Below are 12859 nucleotides of genomic sequence, written 5' to 3' on the forward strand. Positions count from 1 at the left end.
GCACCAAGAGGGCAGCTCCCAGCATGGGCAGATGGGAGGGAGACCCTGTGAGGCCGTGGGTGGAGGCGGGGTGTAAAGGAGGAGGAATCCAAAGGTAGGGTTCAGAGCCCCGGCCCCTGAGAGGAAGGTGGCGCCTTTGGCACCGGGAGGGACACGTCTGTCATTCAGATTCAGCCCCAGATGGCCCAGAGGCGGCCGGAGTTGGGGACTGTAGCTAAGGAGAGCCGCCTGCGTCACTGACCCCATGGGAGCTGAGGACCCCAAGTGAAGGAGCAGGAATGAAGGAGGGAAGTGGGCCCAGGACCGAGCCTTGGGGGAGGCCCAACGAGATGGGATGGCACATGGATGAGAGAGCAGCAAAGATTATGGAGAAGATCCTGAGGGGGCAGCAGGGTGGCTCAGTGGGTAGAGCCAGGCCTGGACACAGGAGGACCAGGTTCAAACTTGGCCTCAGATCCTTCCTAGCTGTGGGACCCTGGGCACGTCTCTTAGCCCCCGGGAACCAGTACCAAATGGAACCACAACGAAAGGTTTAGTAACCAGCCCTGAAAGATGAGCAAACCAGGGCGCAGAAGCTCCTGGGGCAGGATGTGTGCCCCAGCGCCTGGCACCTTCCTTTTTGGGTTCCAGGCCCGTGATTTCTGGGGAGAGCTGGCAGCAGCCGTTCTGCACCCCACAGCCCAAGAGAGTTTTAGGGGGGGACCTTCTGGGACGCGCCCTGCCTGGTGCCAGCAGCCTGGCAGAGGTGGGATTTGGGCCCAGCCTCCCTGACACACTTAGCGGCCCGCTTGCTCTCCACCGAAGGGTGGCACCTCTTGCCTAACACCTTCAGGATCCCTGTTGAATCTCCTCCCTGGGAGGCTGCTCTCCACCAGCACAGACGGCGCCCCCTCCCTGCCCTAGTAATGGCCCGGCTTCTCATGCTGTCTGCACAGCCAGCGCTCAGACGTTTGGTGCCCCGAGAGAAGAGCAATTGGGTTCCATTCGCAGCGTGGCCATGGAATGGCTGCGTGACCTTGGGCAAGAAACAGCTCCCCTGTAGGCCTCGGTTTCCTCCTTTGTCAAATGACCAAGTGGCACTGCATGGCCTCTAAAGTTTCCTGCCAGACGCAGACCTTGCATGCTGTGGTCACAGTTCTCCCATGGGAGAAGGCCCTGCAACTGAGCTTTGGGTGAGACGAAAGAGCGGGGAAGGGCCTGAGCCCAAAGGAGGGCCCAGGGAAGAAGCACCCCTGCCGTGGGTGGGGGGATGATCTGGGCAGCCAATCCCAGGGCCCTGGGAGCTCTCAGGGGCTGGGGTCACCTTGCAGGTGCTGCTTTGCATCCACAGAAGGAGTTTCTGGGTCAGGACCGAAAAAGGAAGCAGGGCAGATGCAAATAGGCCCTGGAGGCCTGACCCAGCTTGGGGCCCGATGCTGGGGCTGGAGTTGGACCTGGATTCAAACTCACCCCTGACTACCCCTTGTGGCTCTTGGGGGCACTGAGCTGGGCCTGGCAGGAGGCTGGGCCAAGCTGAGGGCAGGGTTACCCAGGAAGGATCAAAGGATCCAGATCTAGAGCATCACCTTCAGCTCTCCCCAGGGCACCAGGGCTGCCCCCTTCTCTGCCGGCCCACTGAGAGGGATGAGATTTGAACCCTCATCCTGGGAGCTCTTCCCCCATCCCTTTCTGGCCCCCAACTTTTGCTGGGGTAGCTGGGGCTGGGACTGGGACTGTAGGTTCCTTGGCTTTAGGGCTGTGGGTTGTAAGGCAGAAAAACCCCAGAACTACTCCAGGAAGTAACAGGTGCCCCGAGGGACTCTGGGAGCACAGTACTGTGGGTCTGAATGGGAATTCCCTGGAATAAAGAACTGGGGGTGAGGTGAGGAGTCGTGTACATCCTTTAGGGCAGAAGGCCAACTGATGGCTGCCCCGGGGGCTCGGAAAGGAGGCTCCTTGTAGGGCCGGGCCAAACCTCCCAATCCTGGGGCAGGGGGAGCCCTGTTCCTAAAGTAGTTAACTTGGGGCCTAAAGAGGGGAAAGGGCTTGCCCCAGGCCCACCGGCCACTCAGGTCAGAGACTCTGTGCACGGAGCCCGGAAGGGCCTTTGAGGTCACAAGGGTGCCTCTCCTCCCCCCATTTTACAGCGTTGGAAACTGAGGCACGTGGCTGGCCCAGGGTCCCCTGGCAGCAGCAGCCAGTGTCAGAGCAGGGATCGGAAAACACCTGCGGTATCCTCAGGGACCGCCCCCGGCTCAGACTCCGCCCCCCTCCCGGCTGTTGGGCTGAAACTTGCAAGTGCAATTTACCACGACGCTCCAGCCCTGCGCGGGAGGCGGCGGGGCGGACTACAAAACTACAAAGCGGGGGCTGCCGGGAGGAAGTGACGCCCAGGCGGGCGGCAGGAGGCTGGACCGGCCGGCTGCCAGGCGGGAGCGGGATCCGTGGTTGTGGCGGCAACAGTAGCAGCTGCAGCCCGGACCCTCAGCCCCAGCCCCGGGGAAGGATCCTTGCCGCGCCGCGGGACCGGGCCGGACGGGTAGGTGGCGGAAGCGGGTTCCCCAGATGGTGCCTCGGAGCTGGGGCGGAGGGAGGGCTTAGCCAACTTCTGGCCCGGGGAGACAGCGGAGTCACTTCTCCTCCTCGTGCCTCAGTTTACCCATCTGCAGCCTCCCCTAGTGGAAGCCCCTCGCGCCTCCCATCTGCTGATGGGCTGGTCCTGGGGGGGTAGAAATCAGCCGACAAGGCTTTCAGGTTAGAGAGTCGGGAAGAGCTGGGACAAGCCCTCCCTCCTTCCCCCCTCACATCCCAGAGGGAGTGCCAGCTGGGACCTGGCACTGCCAAGGCAGGCTGGGGCTGCTGCTTGGGGAGCCCTTTGTCAGCCCGAGCGGCTGGGGTGTGTGTTTGTGGGGGCGGGGCCCTGTCTTTGGCCCCCTATACCCTGCCCGTGGAGGGCCCAGCTTAAGCTGCCACCCTTCCTGTCTTCTCTTGCCAGAGACAGCACCCACCTTCCCAAACACTTTGCACAGGTTCTAGATTTGGGACTTCCCCCTTCCCGGGCCTCGGTTTCTTCATCTGTAGAATGGGCCCAGCTCCTTCCTAACCATCGCGCTAGCGCCCGGGCTGCCACACTGGGGCCGACGGGGTCACCCAGCCAGTAAGGGCCGAGACGGGATTGGAACTCGGGTCTGCTGGCTCCAAGCACCGTGATCCCGCGCGCTTTCTCTGCCTCCCAGGCCCCGGAACATGGCGCTCTCCAAGCTCTGTGCCCTCTTGTCCCTTCTGATGCTGACCGGCGCGGGGGCTTCTGAGCCGGGGAGGCCGAGCCCGGAGCCCAGCCTGGAGATCTGTATCCTTCCTTCCAGAGGCCAGCAAGGACGGCCCATACACCGTGGGGGGGAGTGGGGGGGAGGAGACTTCTGGGAGGAGGGCTTGTTGGCCCCTGTCAGGCCACGGTCACCCGTCCGCCCGCGCACAGCTTGTCGCGTCCCCCCTTTCCACATGAAGAAGCCGGAGGCTGGGCAGAGGCAGGAGCCCAAGCCTGGAGCGGGGCCAGGCTCAGGCCTGGTTTGCTCCTGCTGCCAATGACTTCTGAGTGGCCTTGGCTAAGTCACCTTCCCTCCCCCGTGTGCCCCGTAGATGGGGCATCTGGAAGCCCTTTAAGAATCGCAAATTGTGCGCCCTCCGCAGCCCTGACAGGCCGCGCCATTTTGTGGGGACGCTGCCCCACTCTGGGCCTGGAGCCCTGCAGGCGGCAGCTCCTCGCCTCCGTGGGGCCCAAAGGCCCCGGCCAGGGCTGAGAACAGGAAGGGGAGAGACCGGCCCACAGAGGGAGGCCCCGAAGGGAGGTGAAGACTGCCTGGAGAAGGGGGCGAGCGGCTGCAGGTGGAGGCTCTGGTTTTCAGACGGGGAAAGTGAGGCAGAGACGGGGCCTTGATTTGGCTAGAGCGCGTCATTTACTCAGCATATGCCATCTTCTGGGTACCAGCAGCCAGGAAGGCCTGAGTTCAAATTCTGCCTCAGACACATCCTTGTTCTATGACCCTGGGCAGGTCACTTCACGTCTGCCCGCCTCAGTTTTCTCAATTGTAAAATGGCAATGATATACCGATAGCCCTTAGCTCTCTGGAGGGTGTTTCCCTACTGAGCACTGGGGGAAGTTTAGACACTTCAGAGGAGCATCTACTGGTGGGACTAAGTCCAATCACCGAGCCTCAGTTTCCCAATCTGTAAGTGATGAAAATGCAGGAGCTGGGAGAGACTTCAGAGGCCATCAAGGCTAATGCTGCTGGCATTGGGCTGCAGCCCCAGCGGAGCTGGGGCCCTTCCTGGGGGAGTAGCATCTTCCTTCTCCCTCCTTCTCTCCTTCAGTCTCTGCCTTCTCTGTCTCTCTGTGCCTGTGTCTGTGTCTCTGTGTGTCTCTCCCTCCCTCTCTCTGTCTCTGTTTCTCTCTGTCTCTCTCTATCTGTCTGTCTGTCTGTCTCTCCCTCTCTCTGTCTCTGTCTGTTTCTTTCCCTCTCCCTCTCTCCGCTCCCCTTTCTCTCTCTGTCTGTCTCTTTATCTCCCCCTCTCTCTGTCTCTCTTTCTCCCTCTCCCTCTCTGTCTCTCCCTCTCTCTGTCTGTCTCTGTCTCCCTCTCTCTGTCTCTCTCTTTCTCTCCCTCTCTCTTTCTCCCTCTCTCTGTCTCCCTCTCTGTCTCTCTCTCCCTCTCTCTGTCTCCCTCTCTCTGTCTCTCCCTCTCTCTCTGTCTCTCTCCCTCTCTCTCTGTCTCTCTCTCCCTTTCTCTCTCTGTCTGTCTCCCTCTCTCTGTCTCTCTTTCTCCCTCTCCCTCTCTCTCTCTGTCTCTCTCTCCCTCTCTCTGTCTGTCTCTGTCTCCCTCTCTCTGTCTCTCTCTTTCTCTCCCTCTCTCTTTCTCCCTCTCTCTGTCTCCCTCTCTGTCTCTCTCTCCCTCTCTCTGTCTCTGTCTCCCTCTCTCTGTCTCTCTTTCTCTCCCTCTCTCTCTCTCTCCCTCTCTCTGTCTCTCTCTCCCTCTCTCCCTTTCTCTCTCTGTCTCTTTCTCCCTCTCTCTGTCTCTCTCTTTCTCTCCCTCTCTGTCTCTCTCCTCTCTCTCTGTCTCTCTCTCCCTCTCTCCCTTTCTCTCTCTGTCTCTGTCTCCCTCTCTCTGTCTCTCTCCCTCTATCTCTGTCTCTCTGTCTCTCTCCCCCCCCCTCTCTGTCTCTCTCTCTCTCTCTCTCTGTCTCTCTCCCTCTATCTCTGTCTCTCTCTCTGTCTCTCTCCCTCTATCTCTGTCTCTCTCTCTGTCTCTCCCTCTCTGTCTCTCTCCCCCTCTCTGTGCGCACATTGCTACGTACATCTCTGCCAGCTCCTGGCGGGCGGGCCCGGCCGGCTTCCTCTTGGTGCTGGTGCCCTCCGGCCTGGCACATGCTGGCTCTGCTGCCCAGGTCAGGCAAGGCCTTAACGGGGCTTCAGACAAGAAGCTGTTTGCGGTGAAGCGGAAGGACCAGCTGAAGGCGCTGAAGAACCTTGTGGAGCTCAACGACATCCACCAGCAGTACAAGATCATCGACGTCATGCTGAAGGGCCTCTTCCAGGTGAGCCCAGGATCAGCCCCTCCCCCCAGGGCACGGCCCTGTCAGCCCAGTGACCTTGATGATCCCATTTCATGGATGAGAAAACTGAGGCTGAGGGGGGGAGGGGAACCCAAGTCAGGTGCCCCCTGCAGTAGCACCCAGTGCTTCCTTAGGGGACAAGCTCAGGGCGGCCATTCGGTGCTCTTTGCCCGAGATGGTCCCTGCCTGGAGAGGTTTACCCTCTGGGGGTGGCACCAAGCTGGGCCTGGCAGGGAGCCAGGAGAGCATGGGGAAGGGGGGCTGAGAGGGGTGGGAGAGGCGCACAAACAGTGAAACTGACCGGGACGGGCAGGACAGGTCACTGTGCTCAGCCTGGCCTGCCTCCCCCGAGCTGTGGCTCTGCTTGACCGTCACTGAGCTCTGGCGCGTTTGCCCTGCCCCTGCTGTTCCTTTTCTCCCATGTTGCACCCCCCCGGCCTGGCCATCCCCGTTGTGGGCCAGGGCACAGCCCTTCCCCATTTCTGCCTGTTACCTCTGATCTCAAAACCCTACAAAAAGGAGAGCTGTTACTGCCGTGGGTGTCCGGAGTTCGAATCCATCCCCCCTTTCCCAGGAACACCTGGGCATCTCCTGACTCTTCCCTTGGACTCTGCCTCAGGGACAGTGGAGGGGAGTCCCTGGGCACCCCCACAGCCTGCCTAGCTTCTTCACTGACCAATACAGAAAGCATCAATGGGAGACACAGCCCTGGGGTGGGGGATCTGGGTTCAAATTCCACCTCTTCTCTCCTAATAGTGAGGCTTTGGGAAAGTCCAAACCCCTCCAGGCCTCTGTTTTCTCCTGTGTAAAATGGGGCCTCGGAGTTGCTTTCTGGGTCTAGGCCTTGGACACGTACAGAAGGCACCCTGGCTTCCTGCAGCAGAGGAGTCAAGGTGGGGTCAGAGGGCAGCCTGCACCCCCACCCCCAGCGCCCCGCTCCCAGCCTGCGCCACTCCTCACACTCACTGGTGTCAGGATCCTGTTCCTTGAGCCTCGCTCTCGGGGCCTTGGTGCCTCCTTCCCCATCCCAGCACCCCCAGCGGCTTCTTGGGCCAGGGCAGTGTCAAGCGGGGTTTCGGCGCCATCTTTATTGTCCCCCAAGCTGCAGTCACAGAGGGTCTGAAGAGGGGTTCCTGCCTCTAGGCGAGGGGGGTCTAAGTGGCTGCCACGGGCCTCACAACGGCTCTGGTCAGTCACTGTCCCCACTTCATAGATGAGGAAACCGAGGCAGACAGCGCAGAGGAAATTTGCCCAAGACTTGATTCGAATTCAGGTCTTCGTGATGGCAGCGCCGTGTGCCCCATGGCGCCCCCCAGCAGCCACTCCTGTTTGCCACAGGGCGCTGTGACGGGCTCGGCCTCAGGCCTGCCAGCCTGGATCAGCCCTCGTGCCACCTCCTCCTCGTAAGCTGAATGAGCCTGACCCCTCCTGTCCCTCTGTAGGTGCTGGAGGACTCCCGGGCCGCCCTCCTGGCTTCTGACATCTTCCCTGATGGGCCTCTTCCCGAGGACGAGAAGCTGAAGGACGGTAGGGAGAGAGCCTGATGTGCTGGGCCAGCTCTGACGCTTATTAGTGGGTGCCTGGCCTGCTGTTTGCCTCAGTTTCCTCATCTGTAACATGGGGGCAGGAATAGCACCCCTGTGTGGCCTCGGTTTCCTTTTCTGTCAGACAAGAGGTCAGAGCCCTCAGCGTCAGGGCTGGAGAGCCCCGGGCCCGGCCCTTAGCGCTTCTCGGACACTTGTGCCTCCGGCCTCAGAATGAGGCTTTCTGGCCTCCAGGTCACTCAGTCCAGCCGCCCAGGGAAGGGTCCGGGAGGGGAAAGGGGGCTCAGGAAGAACTGCGGCCTGGAGGCACCTAGAGATGGGCGGGGACTGGGGGGGTCCCGTCTTCCTGATCCCCTCCTTCCTGGCCTCGTTCTGGCCTCTCCCTCGGCGGGCCGGGGCTTCCGCTGTGGCCTAGTTCCGGTGGCCGAGTCTCTGCCACTGTTGCACGGTTACAAGCCCCTTCCTGTTTCTCCCAGAAATCCTGGGCCGGCCCAGCCTAGTGCCAGAACACAGTTAGGGGAGGCCGGCGCCAGCCGGGGATGGCGGGTCCCTCTGGGGCTCCCCAGAGCGCCGCCTCCCAGGCAGCGGCTCTCCGAGCCCCTCGGCGCCGTTTTCGGCCCTCCCTTCCATCATGGAGTCGGGCCGGGTCCCGGGCGGTGGGGCCTGTGGTCGTTGGCGCCCATCCAGGGCCCCGGCGGGGGGGCCTCGCTCACCCTCGCCCCTCCCCCAGCCTTCTCGCACGTGCTGGAGAACACGGCCTTCTTCGGCGACGTGGCGCTGCGCTTCCCCAAGATCGTCCATCACTACTTTGACCGCAACGCCAACTGGAACTACCTGGTCCGCTGGGGCATCAGCTTCTGCAACCAGAGCGGCGTCTTCGACCAGGGCAGCCACGCGCAGCTCCTGGGCCTGGTGAGTGAGGAGGGCCTCCGCATTGGAGCCCATTGCCATCCCCGTGAGGCCTGCCCCCAGCCCCCTCCCCTCCCCGTTAGGAACAGCCCGGGGGCTCCTTGGCATCGTCCCCAGTGTTGGGTCTAAGGGAAGAGTTCAAACCCAGAGGAACCGGGGGGAGGGGCCCCGGGACAGCCACCTTCTGGGGGGGGCAAACAGGGGCAGGTAAACTGAGGCAGGCAGCCAGCGAGACTCAGCTGCTCTTCTGGCCTCACAGATGGCTCAGGAGCTGGGGATCAGCGAGAGGTCCCCCGATTACAGGAACCCCTTTACAACAGACCCCTCAGAGGTGAGTTGGGGTGGGGAGGGCCGGGCATGGGGGTCCCCAGAATTCTGAGGGAGCCCACCAGTCCATGGGCAGAGGCTTGTCAGAATAATGGCCCCAGGTCAAAGCCCCAGGAGTAGGGGCAGGGCCTGGGCCTTCTCTGGAGCTTTAGCCTTGAGGGGGGCCCTGGATCCACAGGATACTTCCCAGAGAGAGATGGGACCTGTGGGGGGGGGCTGCCCTCCATTCCCCCTTTCTCCATTCCTCCCTCCCTCTTTCCCTCCCCCTCCCTCCTTCCCTGTCCCTCCCCCCTCCCTCCCTCTGTGTCCCTCCCTTCTTCCCCCTGTCCATCCCTTCTCCCTCCCTCTTTCCCCCTCTCCCCCTCCCTCCCTCCTTTTTTCCTTCCCTCCTTCCCCCTGTCCCTCTTTCCCCTTGTCCCTCCCTCTGTCCCTCCCCCTCCCTCCTTCCCTCCCTCCCTCTGTCCCTCCCTCCTTCCCCCTGTCCCTCTTTCCCCCTGTCCCTCCCTCTTTCCCTCCCTCTGTCCCTCCCCCTCTCTCCCTCCCTCTTTCCCTCCCTCTATCCCTCCCCCTCTTTCCCTCCCCCCTCCTTCCTTCTATCCCTCCCTCTCCCTCCTTCCCTCTGTTCCTCCCTCCTTCCCTCTGTCCCCCTCCCTCCCTCCCTCTTTCCCTCCCTCTGTCCCTCCCTCCCTCTTTCCCCCTGCCCCTCCCTCCCTCTTTCCCTCCCTCTCTCTCCCTCCCTCCTCCCCCTCTCTCCTCCCCCCTCCCTCCCTCCTTCCCCCTCCCTCTCCCTCCCTCCTTCTTTCCTTCCCTCCTTCCCCCTGTCCCTCCCTCCCTCTTTCCCTCCCTCTGTCCCTCCCCCTCTGTCCCTCCCCCTCCCTCCCTCCCTCCCTCTTTCCCTCCCCCTCCCTCTCCCTCCCCCTCTTCCCCCCCTCCCTCTGTGGGGCGGTGCTGCAGCTCATCCTCTCTTCTTCCTGGCAGTCCCTCCCGGGTTCGGATGCCTTCCAGAAGGCCCTGAAGGAAGAGGAGCGGCGCCGGAAGAAGGAGGAGAAGCGGAGGGAGATCCGCAAGGGCCCGCGCATCTCCAGATCTCAGTCCGAGTTATAGCCCGGAGCGGAGTGCGCAGAAGAGGAGGGGCTCTGCGAAGGGGGCGGGGCCTGGCCTGGCGGCCCCCTGGCAGAGCCAATAAAATAAGCAGATTCTGAGCTACGGGGAGCCCCTGCTGGAGAAGGGAGGGCGTGAGCGGGCCAATGCCTCTGCCTCGCAGGGCCCGCACAGCTGTTCCGACTTATGTCCGAGCCCCGCCGACCCCTGGGGCGGCTTCTTCGCTTCTGAGCCTGCCCTCCCCAGGCCCGCCCAGACCGCCCTTCTGCCTTGGCGCCATCCTTGGCGTCCTGACCAGTCCAAGGGAGCGAGAGGTTTGGCGCTGGAAGGGCGAAGCCAGAGGTGGGAGCGTCCGTGGAGGGGAGCCCCCACCCCGTGATCCGGCTCCCCGTCGGCCATAATGCTGTGCCCGCGCTTTCCGCTGACGTAAAAGCCCTCCTGTGTATTGATTCTGAGGAAGCGAAGTGGCGTGCTGGGGGTGTCTGCGGCTGGATTGGAACCCAGGACCTCCCGTCTCCAGGCCTGGCTCTCCGCCCGCTGAGAATCTGGATGGCCTTCGGTGTTTAGCAAGGGAGAAGGGCCCAAGACACGAAGGCAGTCGGTCAGGGCCTCCACGGAGGTTCTTGGCCCTTCGGGGGCCCCCTCCGGCTCTAGTGGAAGGGGCGCCAGTTGGGGATCCCAGGACAAGTCCGCGAGGCCCCTCTCGGGATCGCCCGCTGACCCTCGGCCTTCTGCAGCCAAAGCGTCGTCAGAGAAGCCGTGGCGCACGCCGATGTGGCCTCGGACCAGCCCTGCGGCCTGGACTCCGCTGGGCCGTCCTCCCTCGGGCTCTTAGAAATAAAGTCAGATTCACAGGATGGGACGCGCGGCGCGGAGCGACTGGCTTAAAAACCGAGGGTGGGGACCCAGGTAAGCCCGTCCCCGGGCCTCGGGGGGCTGTGACGGCGCCCCCAGAAGTGACCGCTCAGGGGCTGGTCATCAGTGACCGGAGGGCTGGGATGACTTGGGCCCGCCGCGGCCCCTTCGCCTTTGCAGCCTCCCTTTCCTCCCCGAAGGCCTGCTCCGGCCCTGTCGGAGGAGCCCACGTCCTTCAGGGAGCTCGGCGGAGGCCGGGAGGAGGGGGAGCCCCCAAGGCCTGGCAGGGCCCCCATTTCAGAGGACCTGCACGGGGTCAGCAGGGAGCGAGAGATGCCGGTCGGAGGTTCTGCCCTCGGCCTCCCGGATCAGACAGCTCTGGGTCCGCAGCGTGGAGTCATTATGTGTGTGGACCCCCGATCCGGGTCTGCCTTACCCGTGCCCACACCCCCCAGCTAGCGGGCACGTGGTGGCGAGTTAGCTGCTGCCGGGCCTGCCGTCGGGAAGACCTGAGTTCAAGTCTAACCCTGTCGAATGAGCAGAGGCAAGTGGCGGACCCCGTGCCGGGGGCCCCAAAGAGTCAGACAAGATGGACGGGTGGGTGCATCATGGAGAGATCACTGGATGGATGGAGGGACCGTCGGACAGAGAGAGACAGACAGGCATTGGGAGCCAGAAGGGGCTTTCCCGTGCCGACGTCACAGAAGATACAGGCTCAACGCTTTCCAGTGGCTTGTCCAGCCGAGCTGCTTCTCCGTTGTTTGGCCTTCTTGTCAGGTTCCTTCTCCGTTCTAAACCTCGGTCTCTGCAGCTGCAAAACGGGGGGGCTGTCGGCCACAGAGGGATGTCCCGCCTCACTCCCGGGTCTGATCCAGGATGGAGCAGGCTCGAGCTAGAGTGGGCCCGGGCAGGGGAGGGGACTTGCCCCAAGTCACCCAGGACTGGGACACTCCCCTCTGGATCCAGGCTGGCCAGGAGGAGAGGTGGGAGACACCAAGGCAGGATGGGCAGAGGGAGGGCAAATGCTCCAGGAGCCGGGCAGTGGCTGCTGTTGAGCGACCGCCCTCTCCATTCTGGGGCCCTTGGAGAGCTGTTCCAGCCTCCTGGTTCTGGAGGAGTCCACTGTGGGCCCAGAAAAGAGAAGCTCCCTGGTCGGGGCAGAGCCAGGCCTCCTCCTGACAGAAGAAGCCCTTTTTCTCCAGAAGGCTCCTGGGAGTTTGGCCAGTCCAGATCCCCTGAGGCCCAGGGGCACACAGAGAGTGTCCGAGTCAAGATCTGAACCCAGGAGCCCTGGCTACAAAGCCAGAACACTTTTCTCCACATAGCATTGCCCTGTGAAGGGGCTTAATCAAATGTACCCAAGTGGGCAGATTTCAAAAGTTCTTGTTTTTCCAATTATTGAGCATTTATTTCTTCTCTTCCCTCCCTCCCTTTTCTCCCTCCTTTCCTTCTCTCCCTCCCTTTTCTTCCTCCCTTCCTTCTCTCTCCATCCCTTCTCTCTTCCTTCTCTCTCTCTACCTCCCTTCTCTCTGTTCCTCCCCTCCTCTCTCTCCCTCCCTTCCTTCTCTCTCTCCATCCCTTCTCCCTCCCCTCCTTCTTTCTTTCTCTCCATCCCTTCTCTCTCCCTCCCTTCCTTCTCTCTCTCCATCCCTTCTCCCTCCCTTCCTTCTTTCTCTCTCTCCATCCCTTCTCTCTCTCCCTCCCTTCTCTCTCTTCTTGCCCTCCTTTCTTCCTCCCTCCCTTCCTCTCTCTCCCTACCTCCCTTCTCTCTCTTCCTCCCCTCCTTTCTTCCTCCCTCCCTTCCTCTCTCTCCCTACCTCCCTTCTCTCCATCCCTTCCTTCTCTCTTCTTCCCTTCTCTCTCCCTCCCTCTCTCTCTTCCTCCCTCCCTTCCTTCTCTCCCTCCCTCCCTTCTCTCTCCCTCCCTTCCTCCCTTCTTTCTCTTCCTCCCCTCCTTTCTTCCTCCCCTCTCTCTCCCTACCTCTCTTCTCTCTTCCTCCCCTCCTTCCTTCTTTCCCCCTCTCTTCCTTCTCTCTCCCTACTTCCCTTCTTTCTCTCTTCCTACCCTCCTTTCTTCTCTCCCTCCCTTCCTTCCTTCTCTCTCTCCATCCCTTCTCCCTCCCTTCCTTCTTTCTCTCTCTCCATCCCTTCTCTCTCTCCCTCCCTCCCTTCTCTCTCTTCCTCCCCTCCTTTCTTCCTCCCTCCCTCCCTTCTCTCTCTCTACCTCCCTTCTCTCTCTTCTTGCCCTCCTTTCTTCCTCCCTCCCTTCCTCTCTCTCCCTACCTCCCTTCTCTCTCTTCCTCCCCTCCTTTCTTCCTCCCTCCCTTCCTCTCTCTCCCTACCTCCCTTCTCTCTCTTCCTCCCCTCCTTTCTTCCTCCCTCCCTTCCTCTCTCTCCTTACCTCCCTTCTCTCCATCCCTTCCTTCTCTCTCCCTCCCTCTCTCTCTTCCTCCCTCCCTCCCTTCCTCCCTTCTTTCTCTTCCTCCCCTCTCTCTCCCTACCTCTCTTCTCTCTTCCTCCCCTCCTTCCTTCTTTCC

General features: G+C 61.9%; 1 protein-coding gene and 1 long non-coding RNA gene across 5 annotated transcripts; one reads left to right on the top strand and one right to left on the bottom strand.

The window, feature by feature from the left end:
• Positions 1 to 72: 72 nt before the first annotated feature.
• Positions 73 to 11718, top strand: CCDC134 (coiled-coil domain containing 134). Of its 4 annotated transcripts, none has more exons than XM_056797444.1 (7): positions 73 to 2518; positions 3009 to 3328; positions 5448 to 5569; positions 7030 to 7114; positions 7862 to 8043; positions 8300 to 8371; positions 9346 to 11718. In XM_056797444.1, the coding sequence occupies exons 2-7, from the start codon at positions 3226 to 3228 to the stop codon at positions 9469 to 9471; spliced, it is 690 nt and encodes a 229-aa protein (XP_056653422.1). In that variant the 5' UTR covers positions 73 to 2518; positions 3009 to 3225; the 3' UTR covers positions 9472 to 11718. The 4 variants fall into 4 exon arrangements, with proteins under 4 accessions (XP_056653422.1, XP_056653425.1, XP_056653421.1 ...); XM_056797447.1 differs by having other exon boundaries at positions 2350 to 2518; positions 3061 to 3328; XM_056797443.1 differs by having other exon boundaries at positions 2357 to 2518; positions 2975 to 3328.
• LOC130454289 (uncharacterized) lies at positions 6661 to 7831 on the bottom strand. Its single transcript, XR_008911943.1, has 2 exons — positions 7442 to 7831; positions 6661 to 7248 (listed from the first exon to the last, which is right to left on the bottom strand). It is a non-coding gene; the product is annotated as an uncharacterized LOC130454289 (long non-coding RNA).
• Positions 11719 to 12859: the final 1141 nt, after the last annotated feature.

This window comes from Monodelphis domestica, chromosome 5 (genome assembly GCF_027887165.1).
Source record: "Monodelphis domestica isolate mMonDom1 chromosome 5, mMonDom1.pri, whole genome shotgun sequence".
In the NCBI taxonomy this organism is placed as follows: domain Eukaryota; kingdom Metazoa; phylum Chordata; class Mammalia; order Didelphimorphia; family Didelphidae; genus Monodelphis; species Monodelphis domestica.